This window comes from Podarcis cretensis, assembly GCF_951804945.1.
Source record: "Podarcis cretensis genome assembly, chromosome: 8".
Lineage (NCBI taxonomy): Eukaryota > Metazoa > Chordata > Lepidosauria > Squamata > Lacertidae > Podarcis > Podarcis cretensis.
Window position 1 is genome coordinate 87,347,680 of NC_137177.1, and position 18,416 is coordinate 87,366,095.

The 18,416-nt window shown below is 47.1% G+C and overlaps 1 protein-coding gene across 2 annotated transcripts in view; it reads right to left on the reverse strand.

The window, feature by feature from the left end:
* Positions 1-18,416, reverse strand: part of GFRA2 (GDNF family receptor alpha 2) — a 432,056-nt gene that overhangs the window by 344,751 nt on the left and 68,889 nt on the right. Inside the window, exons 5-7 of one of the 2 annotated variants that reach the window (XM_079987537.1) lie at positions 14,280-14,389; positions 11,657-11,797; positions 10,769-11,028 (exon numbers count right to left, since the gene is read on the reverse strand). In XM_079987537.1, the coding sequence (XP_079843663.1) occupies positions 10,769-11,028; positions 11,657-11,797; positions 14,280-14,389 (511 nt within the window). The remainder of the gene's footprint in view (positions 1-10,768; positions 11,029-11,656; positions 11,798-14,279; positions 14,390-18,416) is intronic. The other variant, XM_079987536.1, reaches the window with a different exon arrangement.

Consider the following 18,416-nt stretch of genomic DNA (forward strand, 5'->3'; position numbering starts at 1 on the left):
ACATTTCCCAAAGGCCTGTAGGGGTAATACCATCTTCACTTGCTGTCAGAAGGACAACAAGGAGGGAGCCAGGATAACTTCTCTAGGGAGGGAGTTACAAAGCCTGGGAGCAACCACCGAGAAGGCCCTATCCTGCATCCCCACCAAGCAGGCCTGTGATGGAGGCAGGACTGAGAGAAGGGTCTTCCCTCAAGATTTCAGAACCCAGGAAGATATGATGGGAGGATATAGTCCCTCAAATAGCTTGGGTCAAAGCCATGAACTCATGAACAGGCCTTAGACCAGCCACTGTTCTACACACACACACACACACACACACACACACACACCATGTACCCCTACCCACTATTATCACATCTGATTCGCATACTGACAGTCCTGAGTTCAAGTCTCTCTGCAACAAGGAAGGAGATTCTGGTGAATCTCAATCCACTGGATATTACAATATCTGCTTCTGCTTGTATGTATGGACAGTTCACATCGATAAATAGGCCATAGAAGGGGACTTCCATTCCTGATGCCTCTTCGAGGGCCCGGCTATAGGAGATGGCCAGATGACCTTATGAACTTCCAAATGGATCGCTGCTCTACCAGTTAAGCAGCCAGGCCAGGTGTGAGCCAAACAAATGTACAATAAGAAACCTGAGATGTGCTGGAGCGTGTTTGACCACAACACGCTAGTGCAATGGTTCCCAAGTGTGTGTGGGGGTACTGCTCCTGGGGGGGGGCAGTGGGATTCCAGGGGGTGGGTGCTAAGAGGCAAGGGGACGACAAGGGGGGTGTGTGCTAAAGGTGTCAATGACTATCAGACTTTGAAAAGCTGGTATCACTGGGTCAAATTTGTCAAATTAATCCAATAAAGGAGTTTGAATTGGATTTTGAACACATGTGCAATTAATTGTTGCTGTTTTGCATTTTATTGTGTTCTATGATCTGCCTTAGTGGGTCATGCAAACCACTCTCCCGAATAACCCTTTTTATAAGGTAAGATGGGGGGCACTGGGGATGAGTTTATGGATCCAAGGGGAGTGGCCTCAAAAGTCTGGGAATAAATAAAGTTAATTTTCTACGTCTGCAATCCTATACCCACTTATCTAGAAGTAAGACCCTGTGAATTTGCAAAAGGTTGAAAAGAAATAAGACCCCAACTTGTCCTATCCTATATAAATCAGGATTGGATAAATGCTGGAGAGGTGGATTGAATAAAAATAGATTACATAAACATCTTTTGGAATTGTTCTCAACTGGAGATATTATGGAAATCTGTTCATGCTAATGTCTTTGGCATGTTAGGATACAATATACCCCTTGGAACCTTAAATAGTTCTGCTTGGTTATCTAAAAGCTGCAATTCCACAAAATAATCAAGAAATAGTGTTCAAACTTATAACATCTGCTAAGATTGCAATATCAAATAATTAGGAGGTGGGGGAATCAAATCTCCTGCTATATCTGAATGGACTGAAGAAAATTTGGATTGATTAAGCTAATTTATTACAAAACAATACATATAAGCCAGCCTAACAGGTTTGTGGAGGGGGGTATATTTTATAATCTTTTGGAACAACAAGTTCAATGATAATGTCCAACCTTTTGCTGTTTTGAACCTGCTGTTTTGAACCCCAAGGTAATTACAACTTGGTAGAATGGCCCCACTCTTTAAAATGAGTACATAGTCCATGGGTCCCTCAAATCTGCACCCCGGCACCTCTTTTGATCCCTGAATGAGAGATTCTTTCTGGGAAATGGGGCCTAAATAGATGTCAAATTTCAACCCCTCTGGTTGAAATCTCTTGAGCCTGGGAAGAACGAGTGAGCTTTGAAGAGGCTCCTCTCGGGGATGAGCAAGAAAGGACCAAAGAGCCACTAATGTTTCAAAACCAGGAGCTAGTTGAGGAATCAGGGATCAGAGCAGCATCCTTTGGCATGAAACCATCAAAGACGCACGTCTCTTTCCCTTCATGAACTTGAGAGAGATAACTTCAGCTGCAAAAAAAAGACCTCATTAAATTCCACAAGATGGATTTCCTTCAGGAGCTCCTCAAGCCACAGAGAACAAGCAAATTACCTTGTTTATGAGATGCTGCTGTACATATAAAAACCATCTCTGAATTGATGGAGTGCAATTTGACCTGGGCGACAGGGGGAAGGCAGTTATACCAGAACGCCCAGTTGAGAGAGGTGGAAGCAGCAGAGGACGGGTAGCCTTCAATCACGATTTACTATGTATTATTATTATTTATTTATTACATTTTTATCCCACTTCTTTCTCTCCAAGGAGCTTGAAGGGGCATACATAGTTCTTTCGCCCCCTCCTCCTTTAATCCCCATGACAACCCTAGGAGGGAGGTCAGGCTGAGAGGCAGTGAATGCCTCAAGGTCACCCAGTGGGTGTCATGATGGCCTGGTGGGGATTTGAACCCTCATCTTCCAAGTCTCAGTCCTCATGTAATCCTCACAATAGCCCTGTGAGGTAGGTTAGGCCAAGAGACAGCGACTGGCCCAAGGTCACCCAGGGAGCTTCATGATGAGCGAGCAACGTCATCGGATTGATTTTTCCAGGACCAAGGTGAAACTGCCAAGCTCCCAACTTAGTTTTGCTGTTGGATTTTGATAACACACTCACTGAATTGAAGAGTTGGAATGGACCCTGGAGGGTCATCTAGTCCAACCCCCTTGCAATGCAGGAATCTCAACTAAAACACCCATGACGGATGGCAATCTCTGATCTTGTTACATTTATAGTACTGAAATGTTAGGGAAACGTTTTTGCACTCTTTGGTTTTGAAATGCGTTCTTGCATGTAAGCCGCTTTGGCCTGATTTTTTTGAGTGGAAAAGTGGCATACAAATAAAATTACGAATGAATGATGAGCGAATGATGGTCAAGTGGGGATTTGAACCCAGGTGCCAGAGGGACGCGGGTGGCGCTGTGGGTTAAACCACAGAGCCTAGGACTTGCCGATCAGAAGGTCGGCGGTTCGAATCACCGCGACAGGGTGAGCTCCCGTTGCTCGGTCCCTGCTCCTGCCAACCTAGCAGTTCGAAAGCACCTCAAAGTGCAAGTAGATAAATCAGTACCGCTCCTGCAGGAAGGTAAATGGCGTTTCTGTGCACTGCTCTGGTTCGTCAGAAGCGGCTTAGTCATGCTGGCCACATGACCCAGAAGCTGTACGCCAGCTCCCTCGGCCAATAAAGCAAGATGAGTGCCACAACCCCAGAGTCGGCCATGACTGGACCTAATGGTCAGGGGTTACTTTACCTTTACTACCCAGAATTCCCAGTATGCAGAGCCGAGGGGGGGATACCTGTCCATCTCTAATGTGGGATGTAATCCTCTGGAGCAGTCAAGTACAAAATTTCCTGTTTGCCTAGAGTGAACATGCAGGGAAATGTTGGTCCAGCCAGTTGAACTTCCTGTTACACCTGGTCTGGAGCATCCTTCCTTTTGCATGTGACCAGGTAGGTGGGTGTGACCTTTCCAGATCTTACAAAAGGTCCAGTCATGAAGCCACCTTCCTCTTTTTGACTCTTTTGCCTTTTGCCTCCTGGACTGCACTGCTGGCTCTCAGCCAGCCATACCGGGATATATCCAGATGGGGTAAATCCACTCCTTCTTGTTGTTGTTGTTTAGTCGTTTAGTCGTGTCCGACTCTTCGTGACCCTATGGACCAGAGCATGCCAGACACTCCTGTCTTCCACTGCCTCCCGCAGTTTGGTCAGACTCATGTTTGTAGCTTCGAAAACACTATCCAACCATCTCGTCCTCTGTCGTCCCCTTCTCCTTGTGCCCTCCATCTTTCCCAACATCAGGGTCTTTTCCAGGGAATCTTCTCTTCTCATGAGGTGGCCAAAGTACTGGAGCCTCAGCTTCACAATCTGTCCTTCCAGTGAGCACTCAGGGCTGATTTCCTTCAGAATGGAGAGGTTTGTTCTTCTTGCAGTCCATGGGACTCTCAAGAGTCTCCTCCAGCACCAGAATTCAAAGGAATCAATTCTTCGGCGATCTGCCTTCTTTATGGTCCAGCTCTCGCTTCCATACATCACTACTGGGAAAACCATAGCTTTTACTATACGGACCTTTGTTGGCAAGGTGATGTCTCTACTTTTATTTATTTGCAACTTCAAGCCTAAAGCCCACCTTCAGGAACCACACTGTGCTCTGATCGTGAGTAAACTTCTTTTTGTTACTTATGAAGAAGACTGTTGTGTCTTTATTATTTTATGAGGATTCAAAGGGATCTTAACCAGGAATAATAGAACTTATGAGACTCTAACGAATCTGCAACTAGTTTCCTGCTGTGTAAAAGGGGGAATGTACTCTGCTGCATGAATAAACTCACTAGCATGAGTTAGGAAGGGTAATATGTACAGTGGACGCTCAGGTTGTGAACGTGATCTGTGTGGGAAGCACATTCACAACCCGCAGCATTCGCAACCCGCAGCACCGCATCTGTGCATGCGCGGGTAACGATTTGGCGCTTCTGCGCATGCACAAAGCGCAATTTTGCGCTTCTGCGCATGCGCAAGCGCCAAAACCCAGAAGTAACCCATTCTGCTACAACCCAAAATCTTGCAACCCAAGCGTCTGTAAGCCGAGGTATATCCTCACAACATTCCCACATCTAACACATCTGGATTCCCAAAGACCATTCCTTCCTCAAAGGTCTGCAGTGGTGCTCTTCCATGGGTGCCTTGCCTGCAGACTCAGCGTGCCCCCTCACCCTCACAGGGGCACCCTGTGACACCCATGCCTGGCCCCCCTGGATCCATGTGTGTAGAACTCCGGGGCTTGATGTCCTTGTGAGGCGGCGGCCCAAGGGCAATGGACAAATTCTCATGCTCATCACAAGCTGGCAATTACTCAGCTGGGGAGGCGGGAGGCTTGGATGCTATCTGTTTGCTTAAATATTTCGCCTCTTTACATGCAATTCTTCACACTCCAACTGCCAGAAGAGATTTGGAGAGGGAACAAGAAGGGCCCCCACGTTTAGCTCCCTGGGAGTCTCCTGCCCTTTCCTTTTTTTAATGAGGGGGGAGAGAAGAGAAAAAGAGAAGAGATTTCATTGCACCAACATTGCTGCTTCTTCATGAATGTCTAGATCTTGGACAGCGGTTCTGCTACACAGCATGCCAAGTCGAAGGGGTGCAAAATTGAGAAGATCCATCACTGAGAAGGTCCATTTGGGGGTGCCAAATTTTGGCCTTGCAAGGGCGCCATATTACAAAAGATTACCAAAGTCTGCCTGTGTCTTGGGAGTGGGAAGCTGGTATTAAAGGTAAAGGTAAAGGGACCCCTGACCATTAGGTCCAGTCGTGACCGACTCTGGGGTTGCGGTGCTCATCTCGCTTTACTGGCCGAGGGAGCCGTCGTACAGCTTCTGGGTCATGTGGCCAGCATGACTATGATGCTTCTGGCGAACCAGAGCAGCGCACGGAAACGCCATTTACCTTCCTGCCGGAGCGGTACCTATTTATCTACTTGCATTCTGAGGTGCTTTCGAACTGCTAGGTTGGCAGGAGCAGGGACCGAGCAACAGGAGCTCACCCCGTGGCGGGGATTCGAACCACCGACCTTCTGATTGGCAAGCCCTAGGCTCTGGGGTTTAACCCACAGCACCACCCGCGTCCCTGGGATGCTGGTATTAGGATAGAATAAAAAGACTGTATGGAAGCAAATCATCTAGCTGAGGAAGGACCCCCATGCTTAATATTATTAAATTGCTTATTTAGCATATTTGTCTCCTAATGTTTATACACCACTGGTTTGTAAAAATAAAATAAAATAAAAATCTCAAAGCAGTTTGCCGAAAAGATGCCACACTCAAAGAGCGAGTTCGATTCCTGCATTCCAGAGGGTTGGAATAAATGGCTCTTGTGGTCCCCTCCAGCAATACAATTCTATGATTCTAATGAAAGCAGGATGGCTCTTATGCGACACCTGTAATCGTGGTACAGTGGTACCTTGGGTTACATACACTTCAGGTTACATATGCTTCAGGTTACAGACTCCGCTAACCTAGAAATAGGTCCAGCGCCGAGGGCCTTTTGTTTGTTTGTTTTTTATAAAGATTTTTTATTAAGAGTTTTGTTAATACAATAGAGAAAAGACAGAATAAACAAAGAATAGACAAAAAAAACACACACATAAAATTTAACATCTTGTAGTACCCATGTTTTCTTCATCTTTGGACTTCCTCACATCTCGCGCTCCTGCGTTCCAAATTTATAAAACTTTGGCCAGCAACTTATCACCTTATTTCCATTCTTATTGTACATATTTCCAATATTTTGTCCCTAACTTTGAATATTTTTTATCTAGGTCTTAGATATCTAATTTTAACACAATATTTATTCAAAATTTATTTTTCTCATAAAATTCACTCCTTCTCATAATCTTTTCAACTAACTTTATGGGGCCCTGTTGTTTTCAAATCTCTCATCCTTCTTAGCACTCATATAGTTTACAATGTTTTTGTAAGTAATCCTTGAATTTCTTCCAGTCCTCTTCTGGCCAGCGCCGAGAGCCTTCTGGCGGTTCCCTCATTGCAAGAAGCAAAGCTACAGGGAACCAGGCAGAGGGCCTTCTCGGTAGTGGCACCCGCACTGTGGAACGCCCTTCCAGCAGATGTCAAAGCGATAAACAACTACCTGACATTCAGAAGACATCTTAAGGCAGCCTTGTTCAGGGAAGTTTTTAACGTGTGATATTTTACTGTATTTTTGGTTTCTATGGAAGCCGCCCAGAGTGGCTGGGGAGGCCCAGCCAGATGGGCGGGGTATAAATAATAAATTATTATTATTATTATTATTATTATTATTATTATTATTATTAGAAATAGTACCTCAGGTTAAGAACTTTGCTTCAGGATGAGAACAGAAATCGTGCTCCGGCGGCACGGCAGCAGCAGGAGGCCCCATTAGCTAAAGTGGTGCTTCAGGTTAAGAACAGTTTCAGGTTAAGTACGGACCTCCGGAACGAATTAAGTACGTAACCTGAGGTACCACTGTATTTCCACCGATAGAAGCAGCCAAGTGGGTGCATATGGGCAAGGTGACCTCGCAGGTAGACTGGTCCCAAGTTATTAATGGCTTTGGATACTAATCGAACACCTTGAACTTGACCCAGTAGCATTTGAAATTTTCAATTATTCTTGTTATTTTTCTTAGTGATTATTTTATTGCTTTATCTTTTTTTTGTACACCAATTTGAGGTGTGTGGTTTTTTTCTTTTCTTTTAACAATCGGGCGGTGCATAATTTTTTTGAAATAAATTTTCACAGTTTTTGGAAGAGAAGGGATGGAAACTGGTGCGCTGATATACTGATAAACAGAGGCTATCTATATTGGTGTACAAAGGCTTCTAAGTGTTATGTACTGAGTTGAATAGGATCCAAAATGCAGCAGCCTGATTGGTCCTAGAACAATAAGATTCAGTATGCAGCAGTCTGATTGGTCCTAGAACAATAGGATCCAGAATGCAGCAGTCTGATTGGTCCACAGGAGCTACCCAATCCAGCTCCAAGTGGAAGTGAATCTACAACATGATTGGCCTACAGGAGAATCCCAGAATTAGCCAATCATGTGGGGCCCATTGTGTAAATAATGTATATAAAGCAGACATTCTGGGGGAACTTCCATTCCTCCTCACCACTATGAGCTGAATAAAGAGCATGAAATCCACTCTCCACTCTGAGGATATTTCACTAAGCTACCCCAAAAAGTGCACCTGAATCCAGCACTGAGTGCATATTATGGGGTACATACCCTAGAACCTTAGAATTGCAGTCCCTGAGATTAAGAGTCTCATGCTCTACTGACTGAGCCACCAAGTCTAAACCTCCAGACAAATTCTAAAATAGGGCACTCTAGGTCTTTTTTTGGGGGGGAGGGGGGGTCGTACAGTTTGGAGCTGGTCTTTGTCAACTACCGCACCAAAAGATTTTTTTTTTTGGCTGAGCAAGATGTAACAAAGGTTGTCCAGATTTGACCCCAGGCTTGGGTAATGAATGTCCCTTGTTCCAGGGCAGGCAGCGAATCAGTCAATGGGACTGAGGATGTGCTAATGGAGAGGAAAACGTTCTGTCCTATCCCCCACTTGCCGTGGGGGGGGGGGGGAAGAGGTTCTGTCGCGAGTAGAGGTGCCCGCAAACGGAGCACCGGGCCTCTGATGCGATGCAACTCTAGCATGAAATTGAGCCGCTGATTGTCTCATGCGGCGGTAACGAGAAGCATAAGATGTAATTTCTCAGGCATGCCGGATCTAATTAGAGGCTGCCCAAGGGTGACATTGCTGCCTTTTGCATCTGCTCGCTGAGCTGAGGAGGGGATCCAAATGGCCAACAAGACCACCGGGAGAGGAGGAAGGGCTTCAGCAGAGAGTTGTCTCGCAGGTGGGCTGGGGGGGGTGCAAGCAGGCATTGTGTCTCCACACACATGGGAATGCGCTCTTTGGCGAGGGGCTCACTGAAACGGCCATGTGGCAAGGCCTCCTGCTGCTCCCTCAAGTCTTGTGCAAGCATGGCTTGAATCACAGAATCAGAACTGTCATGTAGGAAGGGAGACCAAGGTTCATGTAGTCTAGCCCTTTGCGATGCAGAAATCATAGGCAAAGACACTCTGACCGATGCCCACCCAGTATCTATTCAGAAACCTCTGATGAAGGAGAGTCCATCACTTTCCCAGGTCATATACCGTATATACTTGAGTATGTTGTTGTTGTTTAGTCATTTAGTCGTGTCCGCCTCTTTGAGACCCCATGGACCAGAGCACACCAGGCACTTCTGTCTTCCACTGCCTCCCGCAGTTTGGTCAAACTCATGCTGGTAGCTTCGAGAACACTGTCCAGCCATCTCATCCTCTGTCGTCCCCTTCTCCTTGTGCCCTCCATCTTTCCCAACATCAGGGTCTTTTCCAGGGAGTCTTCTCTTCTCATGAGGTGGCCAAAGTATTGGAGCCTCAGCTTCACGATCTGTCCTTCCAGTGAGTACTCAGGGCTGATTTCCTTAGGAATGGATAGGTTTGATCTTCTTGCAGTCCATGGGACTCTCAAGAGTCTCCTCCAGCACCAGAATTCAAAAGCATCCATTCTTTGGCGATCAGCCTTCTTTATGGTCCAGCTCTCACTTCCATACATCACTACTGGGAAAACCATAGCTTAAACTATACGGACCTTTGTTGGCAAGGTGATGTCTCTGCTTTTTAACATGCTGTCTAGGTTTGTCATTGCTTTTCTCCCAAGATACTTGAGTATAAGCCGACCAAATAAAAGCCGAGGCACCTAATTTTAGCACAAAAAACTGGAAAAACTTATGGACTTGAGTATAAGCTGGTTCACCACACCACAAACCTGGTGGTGGCGGCAGTGGCGGAGGAGGAATGAGCAGCCCGAAAGCAGCCCTTTGGGGCTGCTCATCCCTCCGCCACTGCTGCCCGCCTCACTCGAGTATAAGCCAAGGGGGGCTTTTTCAGCATAAAAAAATGTACTGAAAAAGTTGGCTTATACTCGAGTATATATGGTTATTATAAACCTCTAGAGTTGGAAGGGACACAAAGGTCATCAAGGCCAGCTCCCAACAATGCAGGAATCTCAACTAAAGCATCTCAACCTCAACTTAACCCCCCCCCCCCAAATGAAGATCATTTCTTTAACAAAAACAAAACCTCCATTAAAGGAGAATCCACTACCTTCCGAGGGCATCAGTTCCACGGTTGAACAGCTCTTACCCTCAGAAAACTCTTCCTAATGTTTAGTTAGAACCTCTTGTCTTTTGAATTCATTGGTTTGGCTCCTAGGCTTTTGAGCAGGAGAAAACAAGCTTGTTCCATCTTCCATGTGGCAGCCCTTTAGATATTTAAAGGTAGCTGTCATCTCATCTCTCAGTCTTCTCTTCTCCAGGTTAAACATCTCCAAGTCCTTCAGCTGCTCGAATGACCCTCCTCGGAGGCAGACTGACCATGAGCGTGTCTGCTCTGCCTCCCTGTGCCCCCCACTGTCACCTTCCGTGAGCTGACCCCCTTTATCAGCTGCTTTTTGGAGCTAAAACTTACACAAGCAACAAGAAAATGAATGGAAAGTTGAGTTGGTGGGACTGGCCATATACCCCATCCTCTGAGGAAGGAAGGCTGGGCCTTTCAGACTCCACACTCTGTGACCTGCTGTGATGGCCTGGGATTCGGACTCGGATGCTGAACCTGAGGGATCGCAGTCTGCACAGCATGCCCCGCCTCCAGAACAGCTGAGCTGGGGCTGGGGCATGAGCCTGAAGTGTCCTCACCTGTGCTGGGTCCTCAGGTGCAGGCATCAGCTGAGTCTGCTCTGGCTCCTGAGGTGATGGAGGACCCATTGCCTGCAGGTGCTCCACTCTCAGCCCCGTCAGAGGAAGCTGAGGTTGCCTCTGGGTCCGGTAACCCTCCAGCCTCTCCTGAGCTGCAGAGGCTCAGGGCAGAGAGGCGGAGGGAACTAAGTTCCCGCAGGAGGAGTGCTTACTTCCAGGCCAGGAGAGGCGAGTCACCAGAGGATCGGGGCCGCCCTATGCCTCGGGGCAGATAAAAGCCAGTCAGCCCCAGTCCCAAGTTGCGGGAGCAACATTGTTGGTTGCCAGTTCCTGCCTGAACCCTGTCCTGCTTTCCTTCCTGAGCTCCTGTCCCACCCTGGCTCCCTGCTTGCAAGCCTGTTCCTGACTTCACCCGACTCCCTGCCCTGCACCCAGCTTCTGCTACTACGGACTGCCTCCATGTTGCACCTTGACCATGGACTGGACTTGCACCTCGCCTCTCGGATAATCCACAGGACCAGAACACCTGCAAAGCAAACCTGTGCTCTTGAGTCGCCATGAAGGGATGCAGGGATGCCTTCTCATAGGACTTACCTGGATGGAGGCTGAAGTGGTGGTCACACCTGTGTCGTAGATGGTGTTGCTGTCATTGGCGTCATATGTTGATGTCTCCATCTTGGGCGGCAAGGTGATGTGTTGAATCGGCGGGAGAGGCCGGTCCGTGCCGTTGCCAAAAGCCTGGATGGCATTTCCTGGAGAGGGAAACAGACAGCTTTACTGAAGGAACAATGAAAGCTCCTCCTTGACATCACCTCCATGCCCTTTCCTGTCAGGCTTCCTGGTTGGGGACCCACCCCTCTCTGACCTGCCCATTGCTTCCTGCAAGTGCTCTGCAGCCACACATGAATGCCATATAATGAATGTAACCACAGGAGATGGTAACTGCAACCAACTGGGTGGCAAATTCATGGAGGAGGGGGCTAGCGAGGACTACTAGCCATGCATGAAGGCTAAGCTCTGCCTCCACAGTTGGAAGCTACTCTTGTGCTCAGATCCTGCTTGCGAGTTTTTCAAAAGTGGCACACGGTATGAAATGGTGGAGAGGGCTATTGATGGCTACTAACCATAACGTGATCAGGCCAATGGCCCATCAAGACCAGCATCTTGCTCTCACAGTGGACTCGATGGGCCATTGGTCTGATCACATTATGGTTAGTAGCCATCAATAGCCCTCTCCACCATTACATGTGGCACTCTCTCTCTCTCCCCCTCACACACACACACACACACACACACACACACACGCATGAGGCTCCATGGTGTTTGAGAACAGCCCTAACCTCCCTCTGGCCAACTTCTGGGGACCATGGAATGACTTACGCAGGCAGGGGTTTTCCATGAAGTCCTTCAGGAACTTCTCACACTCTTCCTCCATGTTGCCACTGCCCCGGCAGGAGCACGACGGGGACACGACGAGGTTGGCAGTGCTGGAGTCGACATAGTTGGGTGTCATGTCCAACCCTGTCCAAGAAGGGAGAGGGTAAAGCTTGAGTCTGCCACCTCCTACACACAGGTAAAGGTAAAGGGACCCCTGACCATTAGGTCCAGTCGTGGCCGACTCTGGGGTTGCGGTGCTCATCTCGCTTTATTGGCCGAGGGAGCCGGCATATAGCTTCCGGGTCATGTGGCTATCATGACTAAGCTGCTTCTGGCGAACCAGAGCAGCGCACAGATTTGCCGTTTACCTTCCCACCAGAGCGGTACCTATTTATCTACTTGCACTTGACGTGCTTTTGAACTGCTAGGTTGGCAGGAGCAGGGACCGAGCAACGGGAGCTCACCCCGTCGTGGGGATTTGAACCACCGACCATCTGATCAGCGAGCCCTAGGCTCAGTGGTTTAACCCACAGCGCCACCCGTGTCGCTCCCTACATACAGAGGGAGGGGCAAATGCCACCGTCTTTGTAATTCCTTTCTCAAAACCCTGCCCCATTTGTCCAGCGCACATCAGGTACTGGACCCCCAGGGTTCAATTTAAGCATCAGTGTGTATCTCAGAGACCCAGCTCTGGGCTGCCCCATGATATTATGAGAGATTGCAGTCAAACAGAACTACACACGACTCCTAGTTAGCACATGAAGGGGTTAAGGACTACATTGTATTGCTAGATAGACTCAATATTGTTTCCTCCTCCTTTCTGCCATGTGCTACCTCTACACTTAGACCACATGTCTGACTCTGGCTGTATTTTCTACCCAAGACTATTTTGCCGATATTATCCCTGCATGGAACAATGCGTGACTGAGACCTTGCATCTGCAAGCAGAGCATTTTAAACTAACTTAACATAGAATTGTGGAATTGCGTTGCAGGGACCCCGAGAGTCATCTAGTCCAACCCCCTGCGATGCAGGAATCTCAACTAAAGCATCCTCAACAGATGGCCATCCAGGCTCTGCTTTAAAATGCCCAGTGAAGAAGATTCCACCACCTCCTGAAGGAATCCATTCCACTGGTAAACAGCTCCTACTGTCAGAAAGTTCTTCCCGGTGTTTAGTCAGAATCTCCTTTCTTGTAACTTGAATCCATTGGTTTGAGTCCTACCCTCCAGAGCAGGAGAAAACAAGCTTGCGCCATCTTCCGTGTGACAGCCCTTGAGATATTTGAAGAAGGCTATCACATCCCATCAGATGGTCTTTTCATTGCAAGAGGGGCAGAAAGAGGTCAGCTGCTGTGTGCAGCTAATTGGGATAAGAAAGGTCCATGAACCTACATTCCTAATGTTGTTCTGCTGCACAAGCTGTGACTTGATTTTAGACTCTGCTGCGGCTCTTAGTGTGCCAGCCCTGGGCTTGGCGTGTGTGGCGATGGACGGCAACTAACAAAACGTCACCCCACATGTGGAAAATCACCCACGCAATGTGCTCCAGCGCCAGGCTACCCATCAGCCTTGGTGAGGACTGCTGGGGTGGGGCAGCAGATCCAGACATCCTTTTTTTCTCCCTTGCCACCTTCAGTGTGCCAGGGCTTCCCACCTCTAGTAGCCTCAGGTAGGAGCAGAGGAGGCAGGGAGGCAGATGGAAGCCTTTCTCTGTTTTGCCTCAAGTGGCAAAATGCCTTGGGCCAGCCCCATTCAGTACATTCACAATGGGGTAACATGCAATTCTATATTGGATTGTCTTCCCGTACCAGATTATACATGGCTGAGTAAAATCTGATTTTGGGGGTGGGGTGGGGAGAGTATAAACCACTGTTTTAATGAGGAATCCAACTGTAGACGTGGAAGGTGTGGGAATGTTCAGGGAGGCAGGAGAGGATATATTGTTTAATAATATCCTTCCTAACTTGCGCTAGCAAGTTCTGTAACTTAGCAGAGTTTTACATTCCCCTTTTAAACACACAGAAGTTAGCTTGTTACAAGCTTGTTTAAGCTTCTCAATATAAGATTTCTTGTAATTTCCCTTATATTCCTCTTAAAAAGAATAGACATGACACAATTTTGTGTAAACTATATAGAAGAAGTTTACTCACACATTCAGTTCACAGATGGATCCCTGAAGGCAAACTTAGTTACAGAGTATATACATGTGGAACTATCCCATATGGAGATAGTCTCTTTGTCCTCTGTTGGCTAAAAGCCAACAAAGCATTTCTAGCTAAAAAAAACTGCTGGTCTTGCAGCGGAGAAGGCAAAGAGAAGAAAGAAGAGGGGCTGCATACCCTGTGCTTTTGTTACCTGCACAGGTAAGGTCACACCCACCTCTAGTCACATGCTAAAGGAAGTTTGTCCCAGCCCAGGAGGAAACAGGAAGTTCCAACTGGCTGGACTAAATATCTCCTTGCATGTCCACTCTAGGAAAACTAGGAATGTTGTACTTGACTGCTATCTATGTATCACAAAAGGGATGTCATGTGGACACTGCCAATATTAAAAATAAAAGACACAAGAAGCAGTTTCAACACAGCATTAGTTTCAGTGTGGATGAGCCTATTAATGCTACTCACCTATTAGGCCTGCGTAGGAACCAAGACAAGCCTGGTAATTGTCCCCAGGGCAGCTGGTCAGTGACTGGAAAGAGGCTTGGCAATTCGTGTGGAAATCTGCCAGTCTTGACCTGGTGACAAAGACAAGGGAGGAAAGGGGAAGGAAAGTTAAAATACTGCCCTACTCAGGGAGTAGCAAGTTGTTTATGAGCTTCAGGGAGGAGATGAAGGGAACCATGGTATTGCAGTGGTACCTTGGTTGTCAAACTTAATCTGTTCTGGAAGTCCGTTCCAAAACCAAGGCGCGCTTTCCCATAGAAAGTAAGGCAAAATGGATTAATCCATTCCAAACTTTTAAAAACATTCCCTAAAACAGCCATTTAACATGAACTTTATTATCTAATGCAGGGGTCAATTTTACTATCTAATGCAGCAAACTTTTTCAGCTGGGGGCCGGTCCACTGTCCCTCAGACCTTGTGGGGGGGCCGGACTGTATTTTTTTGGGGGGGAATAAACAAATTCCTATGCCCCACAAATAACCCAGAGACGCATTTTCAATGAAAGCACACATTCTACTCATGTAAAAACACCAGGCAGGCCCCACAAATAACCCAGAGATGCATTTTTAATAAAAGGACACATTCTACTCATGTAAAAACATGCTGATTCCCGGACCATCCGCAGGCCGGATTTAGAAGGCGATTGGCTGGATCCAGCCCACACGCCATGATCTAACAAGACCACTGATCCATAAAATGAAAGCAATAAACGACGTACTACAGTCACACAATCAATCAGTCATTAGCTGAACTGGGTTCCACACAGTCGCAAAAACAAAAAAGGCGCAAAAACAAAAACGCAAAATAGCAGCAAAAACAGACAGACCTCAGCGTAACACTCAAAACGGAGCACGTTCGGCTCCCGAAAACAGTTCGCAATCCAGAACACTTGCTTCTGGGTTTGCAGTGTTTGGGTTCCAAGTTGTTTGAGTACCAAGGCGTTTGAGAACCAAGGTACCACCGTAATTTGGATTGCTGGTATCCAAGGGTTTGCAAATGGTCCTTCTTAAAAAGGTATCTCATTAACAAAGTATCTAAAGGGCAGGGTTCGACTGGCCTTTTTTTTTGCTATATATAATAGAATCATAGAATTGCATATTTGAAAGGGACCCCAAATATTGTCTAGCCCTATTCCCCACAATGCAGGAATCACAGCTAAAGCATCCCTAACAGATGTCCAACCACTTATTAAAATACTGAAATGAAGGAGAGTTCACCACCTTCCAAGGGAGTCCATTCCACTTTCAAACAGCTCTTACCATAAGAAAGTTCGTTCATATGGCATGGTTTTATTTCTTATACAAATATTGAGGCACATGGTCACTCAGTGCCACCAGCATACGCAAATGTCTGACTCATTTAAGCATATACAGAACTTTGGACACATCTACACAGCTGCAAATAAAACATTTAAAGTGTGTTGTAAAGAGCAATGTACAAATGTGACACTAGGTGGCGATAGTGAGCTATGCAAAATTCAATACATTTTTCAAAACCTTTGTTTAGAAAAAAGAATGATCACAGTGTTTTGATATACGTGTGTAGATTCCACTTTTTATTCTTAGTAATGATGGAACTCACAGATGAAGAATACTTTTATTTTTATAAATCTTTTTTTTTTTTTTTTTTTAAAGGAGTATTTTGTGAGTTAATACTTTATTATCCCTTTGGAGCTATGTTGCATCTTTAACTATGATTCCTGCTTTGCAAGGTTCAGATTAGATGACTCTTTTTTCCATCTCTACAATTCTATGATTTTATTATCTTTGTACTTTTGTCCTTCTCTCTTTTTGCCCTTTTTGTTACGTTTGCACTTTTGGCTGTAGTCTGCAAATCAATAAAATAGAATAAAGAATAAAGGCAGTCAAGGGTCTGGACGGCTGCAGGAGGTGGTCATCATGTCATAAGTCATATTCGCAACCCTTTTGTGGCTCTTCCTGGACCTCACACCGTGAGCGAGAGAAGCCAGAGAAAGCTGCCAGGAAGATCTATGTCCAAGATGACCACGGAGGCGTGAAGACCATCACCCAGGGAAGCACAGAAACTAGAGCGGGGCTGAAATGACTCACAGCTTTTCATAAATTTTTCTGGCAGTGCAAAAAAGAAAAAAAGGCACTCTTAGCATTTGGTCCCCACGTCCTTCTTGTGAAATTATGCACTTCCTTCGTTGACAACTGGCTGTCTTTTCTCTCCAGTTAACCCTCAGTGACATCTTCACACGGCCAAATTGAATTGGCTTTGCAGCGTTGTGGCATCTCGTTCGCTGCATAGAATCAGAGAACTGAATCATAGAACTGCAAGATTTGGACAGGACCCCAAAGGCCATCTAGCCCAACCGCCTGCGGTGCAGGAAACACAGCTAAGGAATCCCTGACAGATGGACAGCCAACCTATCTTTATAAACCTCCAGCGAAGGAGAGGTCACCGTCTTGCGAGTGAGTCCACTGCAGAACAGCTCATACCATCAAGAGGTTCTTCATAAGAATAAGAATAATTTATTTGCACTTTGCCCATCTGGCTGGGCCTCCCCAGCCACTCTGGGAGGCTTCCAACAAAGATGTCACACGTTAAAAACTTCCCTAAACAGGGCTGCCTTCAGATGTCTTCTAAATGTCAGGTACAGTGGTATCTCGGGTTAAGTACTTAATTCGTTCCGGAGGTCTGTTCTTAACCTGAAACTGTTCTTAACCTGAAGCACCACTTTAGCTAATGGGGCCTCCTGCTGCCGCCACGCCGTGAAGCACAATTTCTGTTCTCATCCTGAAGCAAAGTTCTTAACCTGAAGCACTATTTCTGGGTTAGCGGAGTCTGTAACCTGAAGCGTATGTAACCTGAGATACCACTGTAGTTGTTTATCCCTTTGACATCTGATGGGAGGGCGTTCCACAGGGCAGGCGCCACTATCGAGAAGGCCCTATGTCTGGTTCCCTGTAACCTCACTTCTTGCAGTGAGGGAACCGCCAGAAGGCCCTCGGAGCTAGACCTCGGTGTCCGGGCTGAATGATGGGGGTGGAGGCGCTCCTTCAGGGATAATGGGCCGAGGCCGTTTAGGGCTTTAAAGGTCAGCACCAACACTTTGAATTGTGCTCAGAAACGTACTGTGTTTAGACACGGTCGCCTATATCCTTTTCACATGTACTGCTGTCAAACCAGGTGTCTCCCCTCCCTACATTCTATTTGTGGATCTCTCTATTCCTGTCTAAGTGGAGAACTTTACATTTAAAACCTATTGGTTTTGAACCAATAAATAGGTAAAAGGTAAAGGTACCCCTGCCCGTACGGGCCAGTCTTGACAGACTCTGGGGTTGTGCGCCCATCTCACTTAAGAGGCCAGGGGCCAGCGCTGTCCGGAGACACTTCCGGGTCACGTGGCCAGCGTGACATCGCTGCTCTGGCGAGCCAGAGCCGCACACGGAAACGCCGTTTACCTTCCCGCCGGTAAGCGGTCCCTATTTATCTACTTGCACCCGGAGGTGCTTTCGAACTGCTAGGTTGGCAGGCGCTGGGACCGAACGACGGGAGCGCACCCCACCGCAGGGATTCGAACCGCCGACCTTTCGATCGGCAAGCCCTAGGCGCTGAGGCTTTTACCCTCAGCGCCACCTGCGTCCCGAACCAATAAATAACCGTTCATAATTCAACACACCTGCTTGGAGGAAGCCTTTTAATCTGTGTGTCTGGGAAGTTATGTGCGTTTCATTTCACTGGCGTTGACCTCACAGCTCTCTCTTCCTCCACCCCATCAAGAAAGAAACTTGCACCCCTATTTAATCCAGATAACACTGAACCCCCTTTTAATGTGTCCAGTAAATGTATGGCGTGCATTGTGGAGTGACCAGTTTAACTACGTGGTTTGGTGAACAAGACCTCCTTCTGCCCAAATCTTCCAGCAATTCAACCTGTTGGCATTTCATAGGTATTTCATCGTCTTCGCGGCGATACAGGGCAGGCTGGCAATGCTAAAATCCTGGCATGCGCTGCTGAGTTTGACATGTTCTCTCCGCCTCTCGCTGGAGCCTGGGCGCGCTGGTGTCTTGAGGCATCTCCTGCTGGAAAGCTGGCATGTTCTGGGCAGGTAATGAAGCAAGAGAATCGATG